Source organism: Drosophila ananassae, chromosome 2L (assembly GCF_017639315.1).
Source record: "Drosophila ananassae strain 14024-0371.13 chromosome 2L, ASM1763931v2, whole genome shotgun sequence".
Taxonomy (NCBI): Eukaryota; Metazoa; Arthropoda; class Insecta; order Diptera; family Drosophilidae; genus Drosophila; species Drosophila ananassae.
In genome coordinates, this window is record NC_057927.1 from 20,678,407 (window position 1) to 20,695,166 (window position 16,760).

General features: G+C 38.4%; 5 protein-coding genes across 7 annotated transcripts; 2 read left to right on the forward strand and 3 right to left on the reverse strand.

The window, feature by feature from the left end:
* Positions 1 to 55: 55 nt before the first annotated feature.
* Positions 56 to 9,885, forward strand: LOC6501559 (kinesin-like protein KIF19). 3 transcript variants are annotated; one of them, XM_032455429.2, is made up of 6 exons: positions 56 to 866; positions 4,884 to 5,011; positions 6,100 to 7,531; positions 7,590 to 7,738; positions 7,875 to 8,218; positions 8,335 to 9,885. In XM_032455429.2, exons 2-6 carry the CDS (start codon positions 4,901 to 4,903, stop codon positions 8,540 to 8,542), a joined length of 2,244 nt encoding a protein of 747 aa, XP_032311320.1. In that variant the 5' UTR covers positions 56 to 866; positions 4,884 to 4,900; the 3' UTR covers positions 8,543 to 9,885. The 3 variants fall into 3 exon arrangements, with proteins under 3 accessions (XP_032311320.1, XP_001955472.2, XP_044569974.1); XM_001955436.4 differs by lacking the exon at positions 56 to 866 and having other exon boundaries at positions 4,301 to 5,011; XM_044714039.1 differs by lacking the exon at positions 56 to 866 and having other exon boundaries at positions 4,301 to 5,011; positions 7,875 to 8,227; positions 8,335 to 8,404.
* Positions 5,050 to 5,819, reverse strand: LOC116656074. Its single transcript, XM_032455460.2, has 3 exons — positions 5,554 to 5,819; positions 5,305 to 5,482; positions 5,050 to 5,228 (listed from the first exon to the last, which is right to left on the reverse strand). The coding sequence occupies exons 1-3, from the start codon at positions 5,773 to 5,775 to the stop codon at positions 5,095 to 5,097; spliced, it is 534 nt and encodes a 177-aa protein (XP_032311351.1). The 5' UTR covers positions 5,776 to 5,819; the 3' UTR covers positions 5,050 to 5,094.
* A 972-nt stretch (positions 9,886 to 10,857) lies between the features above and the next one.
* LOC6499033 (putative gustatory receptor 85a) lies at positions 10,858 to 12,578 on the reverse strand. The gene is made up of 3 exons (XM_014910391.3): positions 11,647 to 12,578; positions 11,335 to 11,593; positions 10,858 to 11,274 (listed from the first exon to the last, which is right to left on the reverse strand). Exons 1-3 carry the CDS (start codon positions 12,354 to 12,356, stop codon positions 11,119 to 11,121), a joined length of 1,125 nt encoding a protein of 374 aa, XP_014765877.1. The 5' UTR covers positions 12,357 to 12,578; the 3' UTR covers positions 10,858 to 11,118.
* Positions 12,579 to 12,952: 374 nt separating this feature from the next.
* Positions 12,953 to 14,471, forward strand: LOC6501560 (zinc finger protein 69 homolog). Its single transcript, XM_001955438.4, has 2 exons — positions 12,953 to 13,566; positions 13,632 to 14,471. Exons 1-2 carry the CDS (start codon positions 12,967 to 12,969, stop codon positions 14,013 to 14,015), a joined length of 984 nt encoding a protein of 327 aa, XP_001955474.3. The 5' UTR covers positions 12,953 to 12,966; the 3' UTR covers positions 14,016 to 14,471.
* On the reverse strand, positions 14,448 to 16,581 carry LOC26515358 (odorant receptor 88a). Its single transcript, XM_014911934.3, has 4 exons — positions 15,024 to 16,581; positions 14,772 to 14,961; positions 14,551 to 14,706; positions 14,448 to 14,495 (listed from the first exon to the last, which is right to left on the reverse strand). Exons 1-4 carry the CDS (start codon positions 15,839 to 15,841, stop codon positions 14,448 to 14,450), a joined length of 1,212 nt encoding a protein of 403 aa, XP_014767420.1. The 5' UTR covers positions 15,842 to 16,581.
* Between the last annotated feature and the right edge of the window lie 179 nt (positions 16,582 to 16,760).

Genomic DNA, 16,760 nt, shown 5'->3' on the forward strand with positions numbered 1-16,760 from the left:
TAATTGGAGCAAGGTTTCTAAAATCTCAAATGCAAATTTCAGGCCACACACGATTGAGTGATGGATTGATGGCTTGAAATATTTGAAAATACTAACACTCTTTTAGTCAATCAAGCCATCATAATCGACACTGCTCAATAAACAATTGCCAATTTCAATGTCTTGCCCCGCTTTTGTCGGCAGAAAAACTTTAGTTTATTATTTCCTCTACAAAAATTAATGCCTTCGTGGTGATATATGGAGGGTTTTTCATTTCATTTGCCAAGTACTGGAAATTATTATCAGACCTCCATGAGTTGACGTGGCGGAAATGCCAAAAAACTGGAGTGCTGCATGATTTGCATAAAATGTGCTAAATTGTTGCCCACTTTCGAGGCAACTATAGCTCTCCAGCTAAAGAAATACCTTTATTTGTCGACAATTATTAAAGTGGACCTTAACAGCCTGGATATGAGAATCTTAGCCAACTATTTAACCCACAACTGGCCAACGTCGGACAGAAAACTTACCTGAAATATATGCAAAATGGCGCATTAGCATTTCAACAATTCCGTGTCGTACCACCCAACCGAGACACCACCCCTTATTTTTATCCATGTCCTGGCCACAGGCCACCTCCATTACCACCCCCAGGTACATGCCTATAATTTCGTTATTTCGTATTTTCTGACCAGGCCGAAACAGTCATTTCAGTTGAGTTTGGTACGTCGACGCGAATGGTTCTCTTAACCGGGTTAAATTTATTTTGCATTGTCTCGGGACCTCAGCCAGTTCGAGCCTTTTCCTTCAGTGGACTTTTTCCGGTATTTTAAATTTTTTGGCCAGTGGCGTGTCCGGAAAGTTTCCGAAGCAAAACAAAACTATTTGTAAGTGAGCATATCGGGACTCTGCAGTGGTATTCAAAAAGTTTTTTGGTATCAAATGTTTGTTTTACATAATCAAATGAAGTCAAGATTGAACGGATTTTGGCGTAAGGACTGGGAGGATTGGATATTGGGGTTGATTCTCTGCAGGCACCGCATTTAATTGACCCAGTTGGGGAGCCTGGCTTATCGCCGAACCGGATTTACTGGCTGCCCAAGTGTAAAATATTACATTATTTCATGTCAAGAATGGGGGCACTGGCCACTTTGTTTGCGGTGAATAAAAAACTTTTCGCGGCGCGAAAAATGCGGACAAGTTGGCCCACTTAGAGTCCAAGTTTCAAGAGTTCTAAGGCACGCACGACATTTCCTGCATAGCATTGTTTACATAAAAATAAACCCTCTTGAAGGTTAAAAGTTTTGCACCTGCAATAAAATCCTTCTTATAATGACGTCACTTCATCACACTAAACTGCAACTTGTGGCAACCTGGGGGCTGGTCAGCTCTGCTTGATGAGCCACTAAACCACAAAAAGCAGAGAAAAATGGCTGGCTAGGTAATTAAGTCGTCTCCAGGTCAACCTGGCCATCAATCAACCAACACTGCGTATACGCAATGCCTACCGTATGTAATTACGATGATTTTTAGGAGGCATACTAGGAATCACAGGAATCTCGGAATTATCCGGCCACAACAATTTTTTATATTTTTCTTTTGACAAAAAAATAGAGTTTAATAAAATAATGATATGATAATACTGATTTAAACCTAAATTGAAACCAAAAATTTGCAAATAATAGGTCACATAAAAGATATCACTTAATTTGAAGTTTAAAACTTCTGATTATACAAATTGAAATCAAATTATTTTAATATTAAAGTTTTATTTCTTCTCATATGAAACCTTTCCATTATTATAGTGCCATTTCATATAGGTTTCTTTCTATGTAACCCCTCTCGATTTGTCAATGTTTAGAAACCTTTGTTTTAGTGAGATTTCTATCGGTCGGTTTTTATTTGCTGTGGTGTCCTCCCAGAGTCCCCCGACAGGTTCAATGGTCATTACCACAAGCAAGTTAAAAGGAAAACTTTTTCATCATTTGTCTAGCTGTCCTGGCTCGAAAAGCAAACTCATTACCGATAAAAAGATTGTCACACGTGTTATTACTTAGCTAGCTTTGTATTTATACACTGGGCTTCCCCAAAACCCAAAATCGTTTTACCAAAAACCTTTCAAAGTTCCAACTCATTGGAAGTACTCAGCTTTCGCCCTCCCCGAATGTCCTAATTCTCACTCCCAATTTCCGCTAATGAGCTCCGAAACTTTAACGCTGTGTTGGGCAAACAATGTTACACCCCCAAACGCCCCAAACTACCAATCCCTCAAAAGGGGTTCACTAACCGTCCCAGATTGAAAACAAATCAAAACGAGGCACACCGAAGCATTAAAAACATTAACAGGCGGCGTGCGACAATAACCGAAGACAAAGTCCCCCTGTGATCCACTGCACCACCCACAACACCTTCCAGACCCACCCATTCAGTCACCTCGGCCCATGTGGGTTATATAGAATAGCACTCCTATCCATTGGCTTTCGTGCCGTGTCTACAGGCAATTTACACAAATTCAATAAACGGCAAAAGTCCGCAATAGAATATGAAACAAGAACTGGCAAAAGTGTTGAGGTCTCTCTCGGGTGGTGGGTGTTTTCCTATAGAGTTGGATTGTGTGGCATTGTGTTGTCCGGTTCGGTCAACTAGCCCTCATTAAAGTGCCTGGATCGATTTTAGGAATTATCAAATTAGGTGTTAAGGAAATTCTTAGAGTCGTGGAACCAATATAATAGTAGACAACTATAATAGTAGACAACTAATATTAAATTGATTTGTTCAAAATAAAATGAAAGGTTTTAGTTTCCATTAATTTTTAACAAATAAATAATGTTTCAAGTTAATTTAAATGATTTTTAGGCTATTAAAAAGCTATCCTATATAGTAACTATTTTTTTGGCATAACTTAAAGTTCTGGTCTATTCCCTTCAAAATGTTGAAACATGCGAAGGGCACATCTTGGCCAATTTTAATCCGATTCTTGATCGGAGTACCTCAAACCTCATTATTCTGCATCAACATCCAGGAACGTTATTTTTTTTAAATTTTTTGTCCCTTTTTCTGGGCTATCCCCTTTAAAATGTTGAAACATGCAAGGAATGACAATATGTCCCCCAGCGAAGGGCATATCTTGCTGAATTTTAATCCGATTCTTAATCGGAGTACCTCAAACGCTTTGTGGATCGATTCTCTATTAATCTACATCAAAATCTAGGAAAGTTCTATTTTTTTATATTTTTTGTCACTTTTTTTGGGCTATTCCCTTCAAAATGTTGAAAATGCATGGAAGGACAATATGGCCCACAGCGAAGGGCATATCTTGGCCAATTTGATCCGATTCTTGATCGGATTACCTCAAACGATTTGTGGATCGAATCTCTATTAATCTGCATCAAAATCCAGGAACGTTCTATTTTTTAAATTTTTTGTCACTTTTCCTAGGCTATCCCCTTCAAAATGTTGAAAATGCATGGAAGGACAATATGGCCCACAGCGAAGGGCATATCTTGGCCAATTTTAATCCGATTCTTGATCGGAGTACCTCAAACGATTTGTTGATCGATTCTCCATTAATCTGCATCAAAATCTAGGAAAGTTATATTATTTAGATTTTTTGTCATTTTTTCACAATGTTGGAAATGAAAGGAATATATTTTGTCTTTACAGCGAATTTTGTCAAATTTTGTATATATTTTAATTTATAATACACATTTTATTTGACGGAATTCTCATGGCTAATACAAAGTAATTACACAATATTTTTCCGTGCACTAAAAAACCAATAACCCAATATTGTTGACATTCTCGCCTATAATTTGTGTACATATTTAATGTGTATGTGGCGTGGATGCTTGGTGTTTTTTTGGGGCTGGGCTGTTTCATGACATATTCATGATACCTGAATAGGAAACGTGGAATTAAAATGAATAATGCATCTCCCCGGCACCCTAAAGCGCAGCCCACAATGGTCACACGTTTTATAATTGAGCAGCTCTTAGGCAAATTAAATTATTATTGGGGGCCATGGGGTTGGGGAAGCGACAGTTGGTTCCTGACGATGAATGGAGTGATATTGGGTGACAGTGACAGGCAGATCAGGGGTCACCACGTGTCTAGCGCGAGGACATGGCTTTTGAATTATCGTAGTGCGATAAAGAAAATGGGGTGCTAATTATATTTGAAGTGTTATTTCTCATTTTATTCTTATGGATTGAGTTTAGCTGTCTAGATGAGCTTTAATAACTAAAACGGTCAATGAGTTGAGCTTGTCATTTATTGAATTTTTCCAAATGTATCTTAAGTTGCTTTATATATAGCAATATGTACATATAAAGATACTGTTGTTCCCCCACTAACTATATTATTGAATTACTTGCCCAAAGACCACGAAAGTCTCAAGCTTCTAAGCTTTTCAAAGAAAATATATCCCTAATTATATAAAATGGGTAGCATTCCAAGTACTTTTAAAAGAACCTTTTAAAAACTCTTCCAAGGTTCATAGACTTTTTTTGGGTAGAAGTCCATGTACAGTACCCACACGATGCCAATTGAAAGGCTACAGCTCCATTGATTTGCATGCGAAGACACGCAGACTTTTTAGGTGGTGTTCAAGTTCACGGCTTGATTTATGGCTCACGCCAACTTCTTAACCTGGGAGTCACAGGTAAACAAGGGCCAAACCCATTGGAATCCCCCGCAACTAATTCAGAAACATTTCGAGACCTTGGCGCGCAAATATACAAAATCATTAGGACTTCATTGGGTGTTTCCCGCGCTGATGGCGTTTTTACGATTGTTGACAACAAATTGACACAATTTGTAATGGTCTTGTCCAGGTCAGGTCATCAACCAGATGGCACGTGGCCTGCAAATGATAGCCAAGCTTAATACTTCTTTTTATACTAAAGGATCAAACATCAAACGGATGGCGGCCAGTGCAGGAGCAAGCAGCTGGTCGGGTAGCAGTGGAGGCAGTAACTCTTCCCAAGGACGATCTATGGCCACAGCACAGCCAGCGCAGGAGGAACGCCTTGTGGTCAGTACTTTAAAAGGAAATTATGATGCAAATTCAAATTATTGTTATAAACATTATGCACCACTTTATTTCTAAGGACATTATTAATCGTTTAATTTATAGTTTCGGACTAAGATTGGAAGATTGGCTAGCATACGGGGCTGTGTATTTTTTATTGACCGAATATTTTTGTCAGTGCTCATCTCGAACTGATCAGTGATTGATTCCAAATTCCCAGCTAAAGAATATGGAATATATTATATTAATGTTACTGGTTAACAACCAATAATTGAAATTGTCTTTTAAGAACTTACAGATCGGCACACTATGTAAAGTATTCCCGTTAAAGGAAAGATAAGTTAGCTTGGGGAGCTCATCAACGATGTTAACAAATCGCACAAAAATCTGCCCACGATATCCGAATTCAATGTTTTTTCTGGCCGCCTCTAGATTCGGATAACCATTAAACGCGTTTTTTTCAGGAAACAGTTTCTTTTAAAGATATAAAAAATTCTTTTTGAATAACATCATAATTTTAGTTGACTTTTATCGTTTCTACTGACCGTGGCAATTGCACTTTTGTTCCAAGCAAATTTAACATTCCAGATCAAAGACTTTTGACCAGCATCTGGGGCGGTAAATAGCCCTATATACGAAAGATTTTGCCCGTTTAGTTCCACGCCGTAAGTGAAAAATTCGGCCAATTTGGTCGGGATTTCCGGCCAAACTAATGCCGTAGTCGCGCCTATAAAAAGGCAAAGGCAAATAAGCGATTTCACTGACATTTTAATAAGGAAAAATAGAACCGCCTTTGGCAAATGCTGAAATAGAACTGGTCTTCAAGACGCAATCAACCTAAAAATTATACTTTCTAAATGTGTATGTAATATATGTACATATATGCGATAATAAAACCATTAATTCTTCTCGGAAAAAAAAATTCTCTGAGATTCGCTTATCAGTCAAGCGGAGGCATAAAAATCCCTTTAGAATTGAAATGTTTTATTTCTTTTTATTTCTCTATTCTTAATCTTTCTTCATAAGAAATTCGCTATACAAATTTTTTTTTCAAAATACTGAAATTTTTAATAATATTATTTATCTTCCAGGTGGCTGTCCGTGTCCGTCCCAGTTTGGAGGCCACGGAGCGTTGCATTGAAGTCATCTCTGGCGGATCTCTGCTCTACGATGATGGAGGAAAGAGTCGTCCACGTCAGTATTCATATGATCATGTTTTCCGCGAAAATGATACACAGGAACAGGTATACAAAACTACTACGGCTCCATTGGTAAGAGACGTATTAAATGGATTGAATGCTGCTGTTTTTGCATACGGAGCCACTGGTTCCGGCAAGACGCATACCATGTTGGGTCCCGTGCCGCGCAAGAAGCCGCAAACCGCTGACCGAGCTCCACCCACCGCCACATGCGATTCCACGGATGTGAGTAGCCAGGACATCGGACTGATGGTGCGTGCTATTGAAGACATTTTTAGTCATATTGAATCGGCGGATGTCGATTCCTGTAGAGTATCTATATCCTACCTAGAAATTTACAATGAGCTTATAAGGGATCTTTTGAATCCGGGCGGACCTTTGGAATTGAGGGAGGACCACGGGGGGCAGCGAATAACCGTTGCGGGTCTCTCGGAGATTACCACATCGAGCAGAAAAGAGGTTGTGGGCTTACTACTTAAAGGTAATAAAGCACGTACCATGGAGCCCACCGCCGCAAATCAAACCTCCTCCAGGAGTCACGCCCTACTTAGTATAACGGTGCAAACAAGGACTCCCTTAGGCACAAAGCAAGGCCGACTGTTTCTTACGGATTTGGCAGGATCCGAGAGGGCTAAGAAGACAAAAAACCGGGGAAAGCGATTACAGGAAGGCGCACACATCAACCGAAGTTTGTTGGCACTAGGCAACTGCATCAATGCACTTTCCGGAGGAGCACGTTACGTAAACTACAGGGATTCAAAGTTAACTAGACTCCTTAAGGAGGCTTTGAGCGGTCGCTGCAAAACTGTAATGATAGCCCACGTGGCTCCAGAAAGTAAACATCGGGATGAGACGAAGAACACTCTAGTTTATGCAGATCGTGCTAATAGCATTACTACCAAACTACAGAACTCCGTTTATATCGATGAGTTTAAGGACTTCCCCACCAAGCACTACCAAAGTTTGGTATCTGAGCTTCGCGATGAAGTTTCCCGCTTGCGGACCAAGATGCTAACCGATCGTCCCCGAAGTGGGGCAGCTGCAGCGGCTCAGACGGCGGCTGCACCTTCCTCAGCCTCCGGCACGGGAGCAACCGAAGGTCCGACTGGTGTCCAAGAGCATGACGATCAACGAAAGACAGAGCTACGCTACTTGCGCGAACAGATCGTACTTACCTTCAAGCAGCAGATGAAGCTACGTAGAAAGCTCTTAGAGGCAGAGAGTCATCTTCTTGGCTTGGAGCTAGATGCTGAGAGACAGCATATGATCATCTCTCATTGGCAGGGGCGCATAGGAAAGCTCTACGATGCCTTGGGTGACGATGGTGAGAATAGAAATGTCTTATCATTTTCAACTGATTGAATTTGTTTCTTCTTACTTAGATCTTGAATCCGAAGGCTCGGTAGCGCTGAAGAATGCCTGGGGTGAACTGGCAGCTATCGAAAAGGAGACACGTCGCTACAAGGAAATCCGTGAACGCACTGAGCACGAGCTGGAGCAATGCCGTCAGAAGGGAGTTAAGTTGGAGGATGTAAGTTCTGGAACTAACAGAATCACACAAAAATAAATAAAAGGAGTAAAAGGCTTAAATGTGTTATTCTATAGTTTTAAAGAATGTATTGATTTCTTTATTAATAATCTTTTAAAAAACCTAAAATTATTTTCAGGAATTACCGGAACGTATCAGCAGCGATGAAGAACGAGAGCTACTGGCGCTGCTCTGTCGTGTCCACGAATTGGAAGCAGACAAGGTGTCTTTGCAGGCGGAAAGACTTGCTCGCCAGGCGGAGCTACGTCGGCGCGATTTACAGTTGCTACGTGCGGAGCGCCAACGGCGACTTTGCGAGGACATCATAAGCTCCCAGCGACGCCTCATTGAGGAAGGTAACGTCGACCTTCCGGATGAGCTGCGCGAGCTTTATGGACTGTATCAACAGGAAATCCATGCGGGAGTAGTGACACCCAGCACCAGCAGCTACGAAAAAAAGCTGCCTCCCATCTACACGGCCGGGTAAGCATGGTCCGTATTCTAAGCAAAAATATTGTCTTCCTCAAAGAGAATGTAGACTATCCTTTTGATAAAATTACCTGCTGTTTATTCTATATATATTATATGGTAAACATTAGGTCTGACTCGCCGGGTTCCAGTTCCAGTTCGGAATGGTCGCCAGCTTCGCCTCTTCCTCCAATAGAGAACCAGGTGGACGCCGTGGACAGAGTCATGGGTCCCCCAGTGAATCCGCGCCTGCCTCGTCTCACCACCACAGCCGCCGGAGGATCACGACGACCATCCCTACGCGTGTCTCGGAACACTAATCCTCATCTACATCCGTAGGATAATTTGGCGACCAATACAAGAGGTGCTCAGGAATAGTTGTAACTAACGGTTAGGATAATGGGAATCACGATACGCTGGTCTGCTCAAAATACTTTTTGTATTATAATTTACTACCTAATCACGTTAAAATATATGTATGTAAATCTTTAAATATTTCAATAAATAAGAAAACTTTAAGTTCATTCTAATGCGTATGTTGTAAGGGCTTTACCATTTGAGTTTGAATAAAAAGTGTAAAATTTTTTCTGCTTTTTTCGTATATAGAAAGCATTGAAAAAGTTGGTTGCCATTCATTTCGTATCTCTCATTTAAAGATATTCATAGATTAACACATTTGTAACAATTTTATTTAGACAAAGCGGTGTGCCACTGCTCGAAAACATCGAGCTAAAAAATTCGAAGATATATAGATAGCAATTTTGATCTGGACCGAAGGATACATCTGGAATGCAGCATTGAATGTTTAAAAAGCGCAACTAAACAACTAAGAGCCAGCAATAATTATAAAAAATGATATCTAATCGTGTTTACTCAAAAAAATGCACCAACCGTGGCACAATAATTGATCGCGAATGCCAATGTTCCATGAGAACTTCAAGACAAACAACCGCATGTAAAAAATTCACAAACCACGGCACCTTTATGACTTCTGGATGCTCAATAAATAACTTTGAGAATTATGGAATCTTCATAACAAAAAAATGTGGTTTGTCAGGAGGATGCGATGACATTGCGGTTGGTAAATTCAAAAATTATGGCACAATGATAATCCACGACTGCTCGTGTGTCAGCGACGACAGTCAGCAGATTCGCACAAACCATTTCGAAAACTATGGAACAATCATTCGATGCCACTCTGAGTGCCACAGGGAAAGCTCGGTGGTGATCACTGAGATCGTGGATATTCCACCGGCAATTATGCCGCCAGAAACCCCATCGCCACATCCAAAAAACTCCATTTTGCCGCCAGAAGCTTCTCAAAAACCAAAAAGTTCAAGAAGGCAGGATAATTTGGAGGATTCTTCTGATTAAATAGGAACCACCAAACATTCAACAATCAAAATATACAATTTTAAATTCTGAGGAACAGTCGTTAGGAAAAACCAGTTACTGGATTTCATATAAGAGGAAAATTATTTTAAAAATCATTGGAACTATGAAAAACTTCGGAAATATGAATTCATACTTTAATATGTATCAATATTTTACATAATCTTGCAACTTTAAAAGGATGGGACTCGAATATTTCAATTTATGCGTTAAAACGAAATTCAATGTAACGATGGCATAGAGTTTGTCTACTTTATAATATTAATAAATGTTCCTTATATGTTCATATAGTGGTCTTTGGTTTAATTAGAATTAGTTTTTAAATTCAAACAAATAGAATAAAACTTAAGCACGAATTTAAGTAAAAAATATTGCATAACTAATAATGTAAACATCCTTGGGATATTTTTTTTGTGTCCAGGACACTATCAGTGGTGTGGGCGAAGGAATTCATTATTATATTATTATATTATATAAAATAAAGCGGTTGTATACAGATACTCATATTCTAAGTCGATGTAACTGTGGGGTCGTCATTTGAACGGTGTTGCCACTGCCCGCAAAGAAACTCGAAACATATTGAAATCGATTTCGATTTTTCGATTGTTAATCTGAAACGCAACACTGAAATTCTAAAAAGCTCACGTGCACAAGCTAAGACGCCAAGATATTATTTCCTAGAAAAAGAGAAAAATATAAAACATGTTTTCTAATCGTATCTCCTCGGAAACATACAGCAACTATGGCATGATAATTGATCGCAACTGCGACTGTGGATCCACGATCCCTTCAAGGGATAAAATCGAGCTGAACACATTAAAAAACTACGGAATTTTTAAGACTCTTGGATGCTCAATAACAATCTTTAAGAATTATGGAACCTTCATAACAAATAGATGTGGTTTGTCAGGAGGATGCAATGATATTTTAGTTGGTAAATTCGAAAATTATGGCACATTGATAATTCACGACTGCAGCTGTCTTTCTGACGAAAGTCAGCAGATTCGCACAAACCATTTCGAAAACTATGGAACTATCATTCGATGCCACGCTGAATGCCGCAGTTTAAGCTCGGTGGTGATCACCGAGATCGTGGATATTCCACCGGCAATTATGCCGCCAACTCCGCCTGCAATTTTGCCGCCGGAAGCTTCTCAACTTCCAAAACGGTCTACATTCCAAGAAAATTCGGGAGGTTCTTTGGATTAAATTGGATCCATCGAACTAAATAAATAGTCGACTAAATTTTTGATTTCTTACAACATAAATATTCATTAAAAGATCATTGAAACTTATAAAAACTTAATATATAAATTCTTACGTTAATATAATATGCTATTCGAATGTTTTTCGCAACTTTAGTATTTCATATGTTTAAACTTTAAATATTAATAAATTTCATTAAAGGCACTGTGTGGTTTTTTCTTGGACTAGAATTAGTTCTAAGGGTGCTTATTGATGCTTTTATTAAAGAAACAGTGGCAAATATGTATTTATGTCAATAATAATAATGCGAATAGCAATTAAAACATTTGAGTGTATTCGCACTGGACCATATAGATGACGTGCAACAGGATAATCGAACACCCCTCAAACACCAAAGCCCGGTTGAGACGATAAGTACTGAAGATGTGAATGTAAGTATGCTGTTCGGCAATTTGCAGAGAAAACCATTCCATCTGGAACATGAGAAGATAACATTAAGATACAAATTTACATTGCCCTTATTAATATGTAACTGTTTTTTCAACTCGAGCATTGGGATGGTAGAATTTTCTCATCATGTTCTTTGTGTCTTCCAGGAGACTATCCGTGGTGTGGGTAAGGGAGTTCATCATGATAGAATAGAGAAGCGGTTGTATACAGGTCACAAATACCATTTGCAGATACTCCAACTCGGATTCGATGGCACTGTGACCCAGGCAGACGCGGACCAGCATGTATCCGACTCGTATGCCGCTCCAAACGTTTCGCATCAAGTAGCACAAGAAAACGAACCTTAAAACAATCAACTTTGAAGTTTAAAAAAACTATTATTACCAAATACAAACCTAAAGACCGCACAAAAATCTTCTGTCATATCAATAAGCGACTGAAACATGTTCAGAATCTTTCGGAAATGAGTTAGCCGATCTTCAAAAGGTCTCTCATCCAACAGCATCATCTTTAGCCCAGACTGCAAGCACCACCAATTGCGACAGAGCTCGTGCAAGATGCCAAAAGCTAAAGAGTTCATTGCAAAGATCATGCACTCTGACAAAAAGCAGTTGCACGGATTATGGGATCCCCTCAAGAACCGTTTCACATTTAAGAAGCCATGAATGGCAAGCCGAAGGATGAGCAAAGCGACGAGGGCTACTGTGAGGTCAAGGAATTTCTTTTTCTCCCGTGAAGGAGTATAGCCACGTTTCTGGCTTACTTCATCAATATCCTGTAGCTTAACTAGCATATTGCTAATGCGATCCTGGCGGCAATGGGCACAAAACATGCAACTAATCAGCGATATGAAAACCAGCCCAAAGTATGTGATGGCAGCCAGTTTAACCAAAGGAGACTGAGTAAAAGAGTGCTCACTGACCCGCCAAAATTCCAAGAGAAACTTCACTGTGAGGATTATAACTAGAAAATTGTGAACGATCCGATAGCCGATAAGAAATCGCGATTTTCGAAATCCTCCGGACGTAATGTAAAAGACGGTTATGCCATTCAAAGTGCAAAACCAGAGAAATCCCACTTGAACATAACGTCTCGACAATTCCATGGTCCTTGTGCTTCAGTTCTATATTATTAACTAACTGTTTCATTGTAAGCAAAACGGTTACGAACTGCTTTTTACAAGCACAGGTCCTGCTAATTGGATCACTTGGGAATTCTCCGAAAATGAGAATAAACTTAACGTTTACAACGGTGTAATTATATGGTTTACAAGTTGACCGTGTTTAAAAGCATTGAAATATAACTTATTTTACGAAACTACAAGCATTGGTAACTATGATCTCAGGCACGTGCGCTCCTATTCCCCGGTAATCTTTTTTCAATTTCTCAAATTAATATTCGTATATATACGAATATACTTTTATATCCATATCCATTGGTGATAAATTTAAAATAGTTCACATTGGTTTTTAATAAATTGAAGCTTTCATCAGTATAAAAATTTTATTTCCGAAGATTCCATAAAGGTTTGCGCGAGTCTGTAACTTACTATTTTAAACATTATAATTTTTTTTTTTAACCTTTTTTTTCTATCCCGGGTCCCTTGTAAAAAAAATATATATACATTTATATAATTTTTAATAGATTAAAAATTAAATATATTTAATTTCGAATTTTCGAACTCGAACGATATCCGATACTCGATATAAAAAAACATGTGGCAGCCTTTGGCTGCAGATGTAAGCTTGGCATCCCACATCACTAAATCGTTAGATTATTTGTTTTGTTTTGATCAAGTTAAAATACGCAATATGTTTCTCAACCACGGTAGTATAACTAATCAAGAATGTCTTTGCAAGCCGGAGACTGTCAGCGATTTGCAATTGCTGGGAAAAGATGTTGTCACGAATTATGGAACCATGACCACCAGAAAGTGTCTCGGCGTCAAATGCCAGGAGCCTGTCAAAGTTAAAACTTTTATCAACCACGGAACTCTGGTGGTGCATAAATGCACATGTAACTCAGAGTTGATAAGTATTACCGACCTGGTAAACTACGGAGTTATTGTTAACTGTCTGACGAAGTGCGTCCCGAAAGATCAGTCCATAAATGATCTGCCCATTGAACATGTACTTCAAGATGAATTAAAAGTACAGATTAAAAATCATCAAAAGTCCCCGTCAAGCTCCAAGGCCCGCGACCTAAAACAGGCGGTGACATCTGAAACAAAACAGTCGCCACTGGCAGTGAATTACTATACACAAAAAGTAAAAAGTGAGGAAAACTTGTTAGTGCCAATGAAAAGGAGCTTCGCGGTAAGACAGCGTATGCTAAACCATGTATGCTTTCATTATCTTAATAAAATAATTATATTTTTAAGGACACTCCATCATCTTCGAATGAACCAACACAAACATCCAAGGAGATGCCCACTGAAATGTGTCGTCGGTGCTATCGGCGCTATGTGAATATTATGAAAAATCCGGAACTACGAACAGTAAATCCCGAAGATAGACATAGGAGTAGAAACGTCCGATGCTTGGAATGCTGGGCCTGCTTTAAAACCAAAAAGTCTCTCGAACAGCACGTAAAGACGTGCCATCTTATAGATAAACCCTATAAATGCAAAGGTTGTCCATATAAAGCGGCCGAAATAACGTCCTTGAACGCACATCACGGATCTTGCTACTTAAGGAATACAGCCGAACATATCTCCGCCGAATGTTCATCTAGAAATCATCAGAAGGGTGAGGATGGGAATTAAAGAATATAGGAATTTTGTAAAACATTGTTAATTTCATAAGTGGTATCACTGTTTTTTTCATGCTTAAATATTCTCTAATATTCATTTGTAATCTAAAAAAGTTTTATGAACGCAGAAGTACTAATTTTTATTTCCATTCATAAGGTTGAACTTTAAAAAACAATTCTGAGTTTAATGGTTTGTTGAATCAATTGAAAGTCTTAAGTTCAGTTAAGTATGCTACGAAAAAATTTTATAAATGGCTTCAAGCTAAGAAGCTTACTTAAGTTAAGTTTGTTAATAAAATTAAGTTTATTTTAGTTTGCGTTAATATACCATTATATGTTTTTTGCTAAAAATAGGTGTCACACCCATGCAGCCATGCATAATGAAAGTTTTTGTTTAACAATTAATTCTTTAAAAACTTTTTCGCCCAGTAAAAATAAATAATCTCTAATGTGATTTGAGAAAAGTGAAGAGTCGATAGGCTAATTGCATTATCTGTAAAAATCAGGGTTGTCATCATAGAATTTAATTTTATAAAATGTAAACTCACATCGGTGAAGTGCACCATATTCACTTCTATGAGACCGAAGCCGCCCAATTTCTGAGTTCGCTGGGAATACTGAAGCCAAAGCAAGTAGAATTTGCGATACTTTTGGCTGCCAATGCACCAGTTTTGGCGAGTCAGACTGGAATACAAGCTGGCCGACTATTTGGACGAACGATTTGTATAAAATAATAATGGCTCTATAGAGTAATTCGTTAAAAACTTACAGCATCCTCCAGCTGAGTTCCACGCAAACAAATTTCAAAGGTAAAACCAATCAATACAACTGTGGGCAGAGTGTACTGAACAATGATTAATAGATCTGACGCTTCTGACAGGATAAAGAGCATAAAGCATAGCGAACCAGCGCCTAAAAAGTTGCTGACCAGGAAGGCTACCTTGAATATGTTATTATATCTGTCCATTAATCAGTTTCAAATAATTAATTTAAGAATAAATATGTATGACAATTACTGTACCTGCGGCACAGCTCATTCAATAGCTGCTGCCGTTGCACCAAATCGAAAAGATTCGCGAAAAACACCTTCTCATTAGTCACGCTGTCGACAGGATCCAGGGCATCGATCTGTTTAGAAAGGTCATTCAAATGCATGATCAGGTGGTTTTGCATCACATTGAAGAGGTTGTCGAAGGTCAGAAAGAAAGATACGCCGCAGATTGTGCAAATAACGTCGAATGTCCAGACAAAAAAATAATACTTTGGAATTTGTCGTATTCCGAAGGGGAGCCAACCCCCAAGAAGCTGCTCGTTCACCGAAACGGGAACTTCATTCCCCTCATGGGTCAAAACGAATAATCCCACCGGCAAGGAGCAAAACATCGGTAAACCAACCATACTAAAAATCTGCACAAATTTATAACGCTGGCAAAAGGAAAGGTACGTCTGATCCATGTTTTTCTCCAATTGGCTGGCGATGTTTTGCGGCCATTCACGATCCAAGTCATTCACAAAATCAATAATATCTTTTCGTTTTAGATACAGCATCAGTCCGCGAATGGAGAAGTAAACTGTAATGCTGAAAATTGGAGGGTTCTGGGTATTTGGATGACCAAACAATAGATGTTCCAAAACATTCCATCCGTTGAAGCCAAAGAACACGACATTCCAGAAAGCAGACAGAAGAAAGGCCAACATCGATGTGTTTTCCAGGCGATTATCAACTGGGTTGCGTCGCCATTTAAAGTGCACATTTTTGGAATATTCTTGAACGTTTTGTGGCCGAAGAAAGTCCTCCATCCGGATGAGTTCTGGGAGCTTCTCTTGCGAATTGTCCATTATGGGTTCTCTTACCGTACAGTTATGCAGCTTGATGTATCAAACTTGACTTTTTATAAGCTTTGAAAATCTATGCAATTATTTTTATAATTGTTGCGGTCCTACCACCTGAGATTTTTAATTGATAGTTTCGGGATCGAAGAGGAGCGTTAAAGAGCTTTCTTCTTCCTAGTTACATTAAACACTTGAAAAATTACGCTTAAGCAAGCCACTTGTTTATCATGAATTTAGAGATATCTTACATTGTGTTCCTATTTTTTTTTAAATTTTTCATTGTCTCACTATCTTTTGTTTCAGTGATGCAATTATTTTTAAATATTTTCCCATTGGCAATATTAATAGTTACGGGACTCCAACGCAAGAATGTTTATAATTGATAGTTTGAATTAATCTTATATTCTTACACTAAGTACGAATGTAACCCATTATATCTTATGCCATTAGGTTTATATTCCTTAAAATTCGAGTTTTTTGAAGTATATATATAGTTCTATATAGTATATTAAAAATAAGTCCGAAATGAAACGAATTTTTTATGTTCTTTGTTTAATCGCAAAAATATATATTTAAAATGCTATTACATTGTTAATCAGTATTTAAGTCATTAATATGGTTATTTTGGTGTCATTCAGTAATCTAAACATATTCTTCAATATAAAATTTATTTGTACGCATTGAATACCCCTAGTGTAGTTGTGAAAAGCGTGGGTTGATTGAACACTTAGCATAAAAATTTGATTTTCCAATAACATTCTTAATAAAATATAAAAAATTGATATTCAGTAACACAATAACATTTCGCATATAAATTATATTGTTTTACATTGATTTCCTGGGTACAAGAACTTGCCAAGTAAAGTATATTTTTTACAGTGTAGTTTTCCTAAAAAAAATCAAATCAAGGCCACCCTCCCCACAT

Excerpts from the sequence above, each read along its gene's own strand:
- LOC116656074 (XM_032455460.2), bottom strand. The coding sequence starts at position 5,775 with ATGTCAGTGAAATCGCTTATTTGCCTTTGCCTTTTTATAGGCGCGACT. Across the intron at positions 5,483-5,553 it reads ACAAAAGTGCAATTGCCACG|AAACTGTTTCCTGAAAAAAA; the intron begins GTCAGTAGAAAC and ends TATCTTTAAAAG. Across the intron at positions 5,229-5,304 it reads TTTACATAGTGTGCCGATCT|CTGGGAATTTGGAATCAATC; the intron begins GTAAGTTCTTAA and ends CATATTCTTTAG.
- LOC26515358 (XM_014911934.3), bottom strand. The coding sequence starts at position 15,841 with ATGGACAATTCGCAAGAGAAGCTCCCAGAACTCATCCGGATGGAGGAC. Across the intron at positions 14,962-15,023 it reads TTGAATGAGCTGTGCCGCAG|ATATAATAACATATTCAAGG; the intron begins GTACAGTAATTG and ends ATTAATGGACAG. Across the intron at positions 14,496-14,550 it reads ATATGGTGCACTTCACCGAT|ATAATGCAATTAGCCTATCG; the intron begins GTGAGTTTACAT and ends TGATTTTTACAG.
- LOC6501559 (XM_001955436.4), top strand. The coding sequence starts at position 4,829 with ATGGCACGTGGCCTGCAAATGATAGCCAAGCTTAATACTTCTTTTTAT. Across the intron at positions 5,012-6,099 it reads CGCAGGAGGAACGCCTTGTG|GTGGCTGTCCGTGTCCGTCC; the intron begins GTCAGTACTTTA and ends TTTATCTTCCAG. Across the intron at positions 8,219-8,334 it reads CCTCCCATCTACACGGCCGG|GTCTGACTCGCCGGGTTCCA; the intron begins GTAAGCATGGTC and ends GGTAAACATTAG.
- LOC6499033 (XM_014910391.3), bottom strand. The coding sequence starts at position 12,356 with ATGGAATTGTCGAGACGTTATGTTCAAGTGGGATTTCTCTGGTTTTGC. Across the intron at positions 11,594-11,646 it reads GATTTTTGTGCGGTCTTTAG|GTTCGTTTTCTTGTGCTACT; the intron begins GTTTGTATTTGG and ends GATTGTTTTAAG. Across the intron at positions 11,275-11,334 it reads ATGCTCGAGTTGAAAAAACA|ATGGAATGGTTTTCTCTGCA; the intron begins GTTACATATTAA and ends CTCATGTTCCAG.
- LOC6501560 (XM_001955438.4), top strand. The coding sequence starts at position 12,967 with ATGTGGCAGCCTTTGGCTGCAGATGTAAGCTTGGCATCCCACATCACT. Across the intron at positions 13,567-13,631 it reads CAATGAAAAGGAGCTTCGCG|GACACTCCATCATCTTCGAA; the intron begins GTAAGACAGCGT and ends TATATTTTTAAG.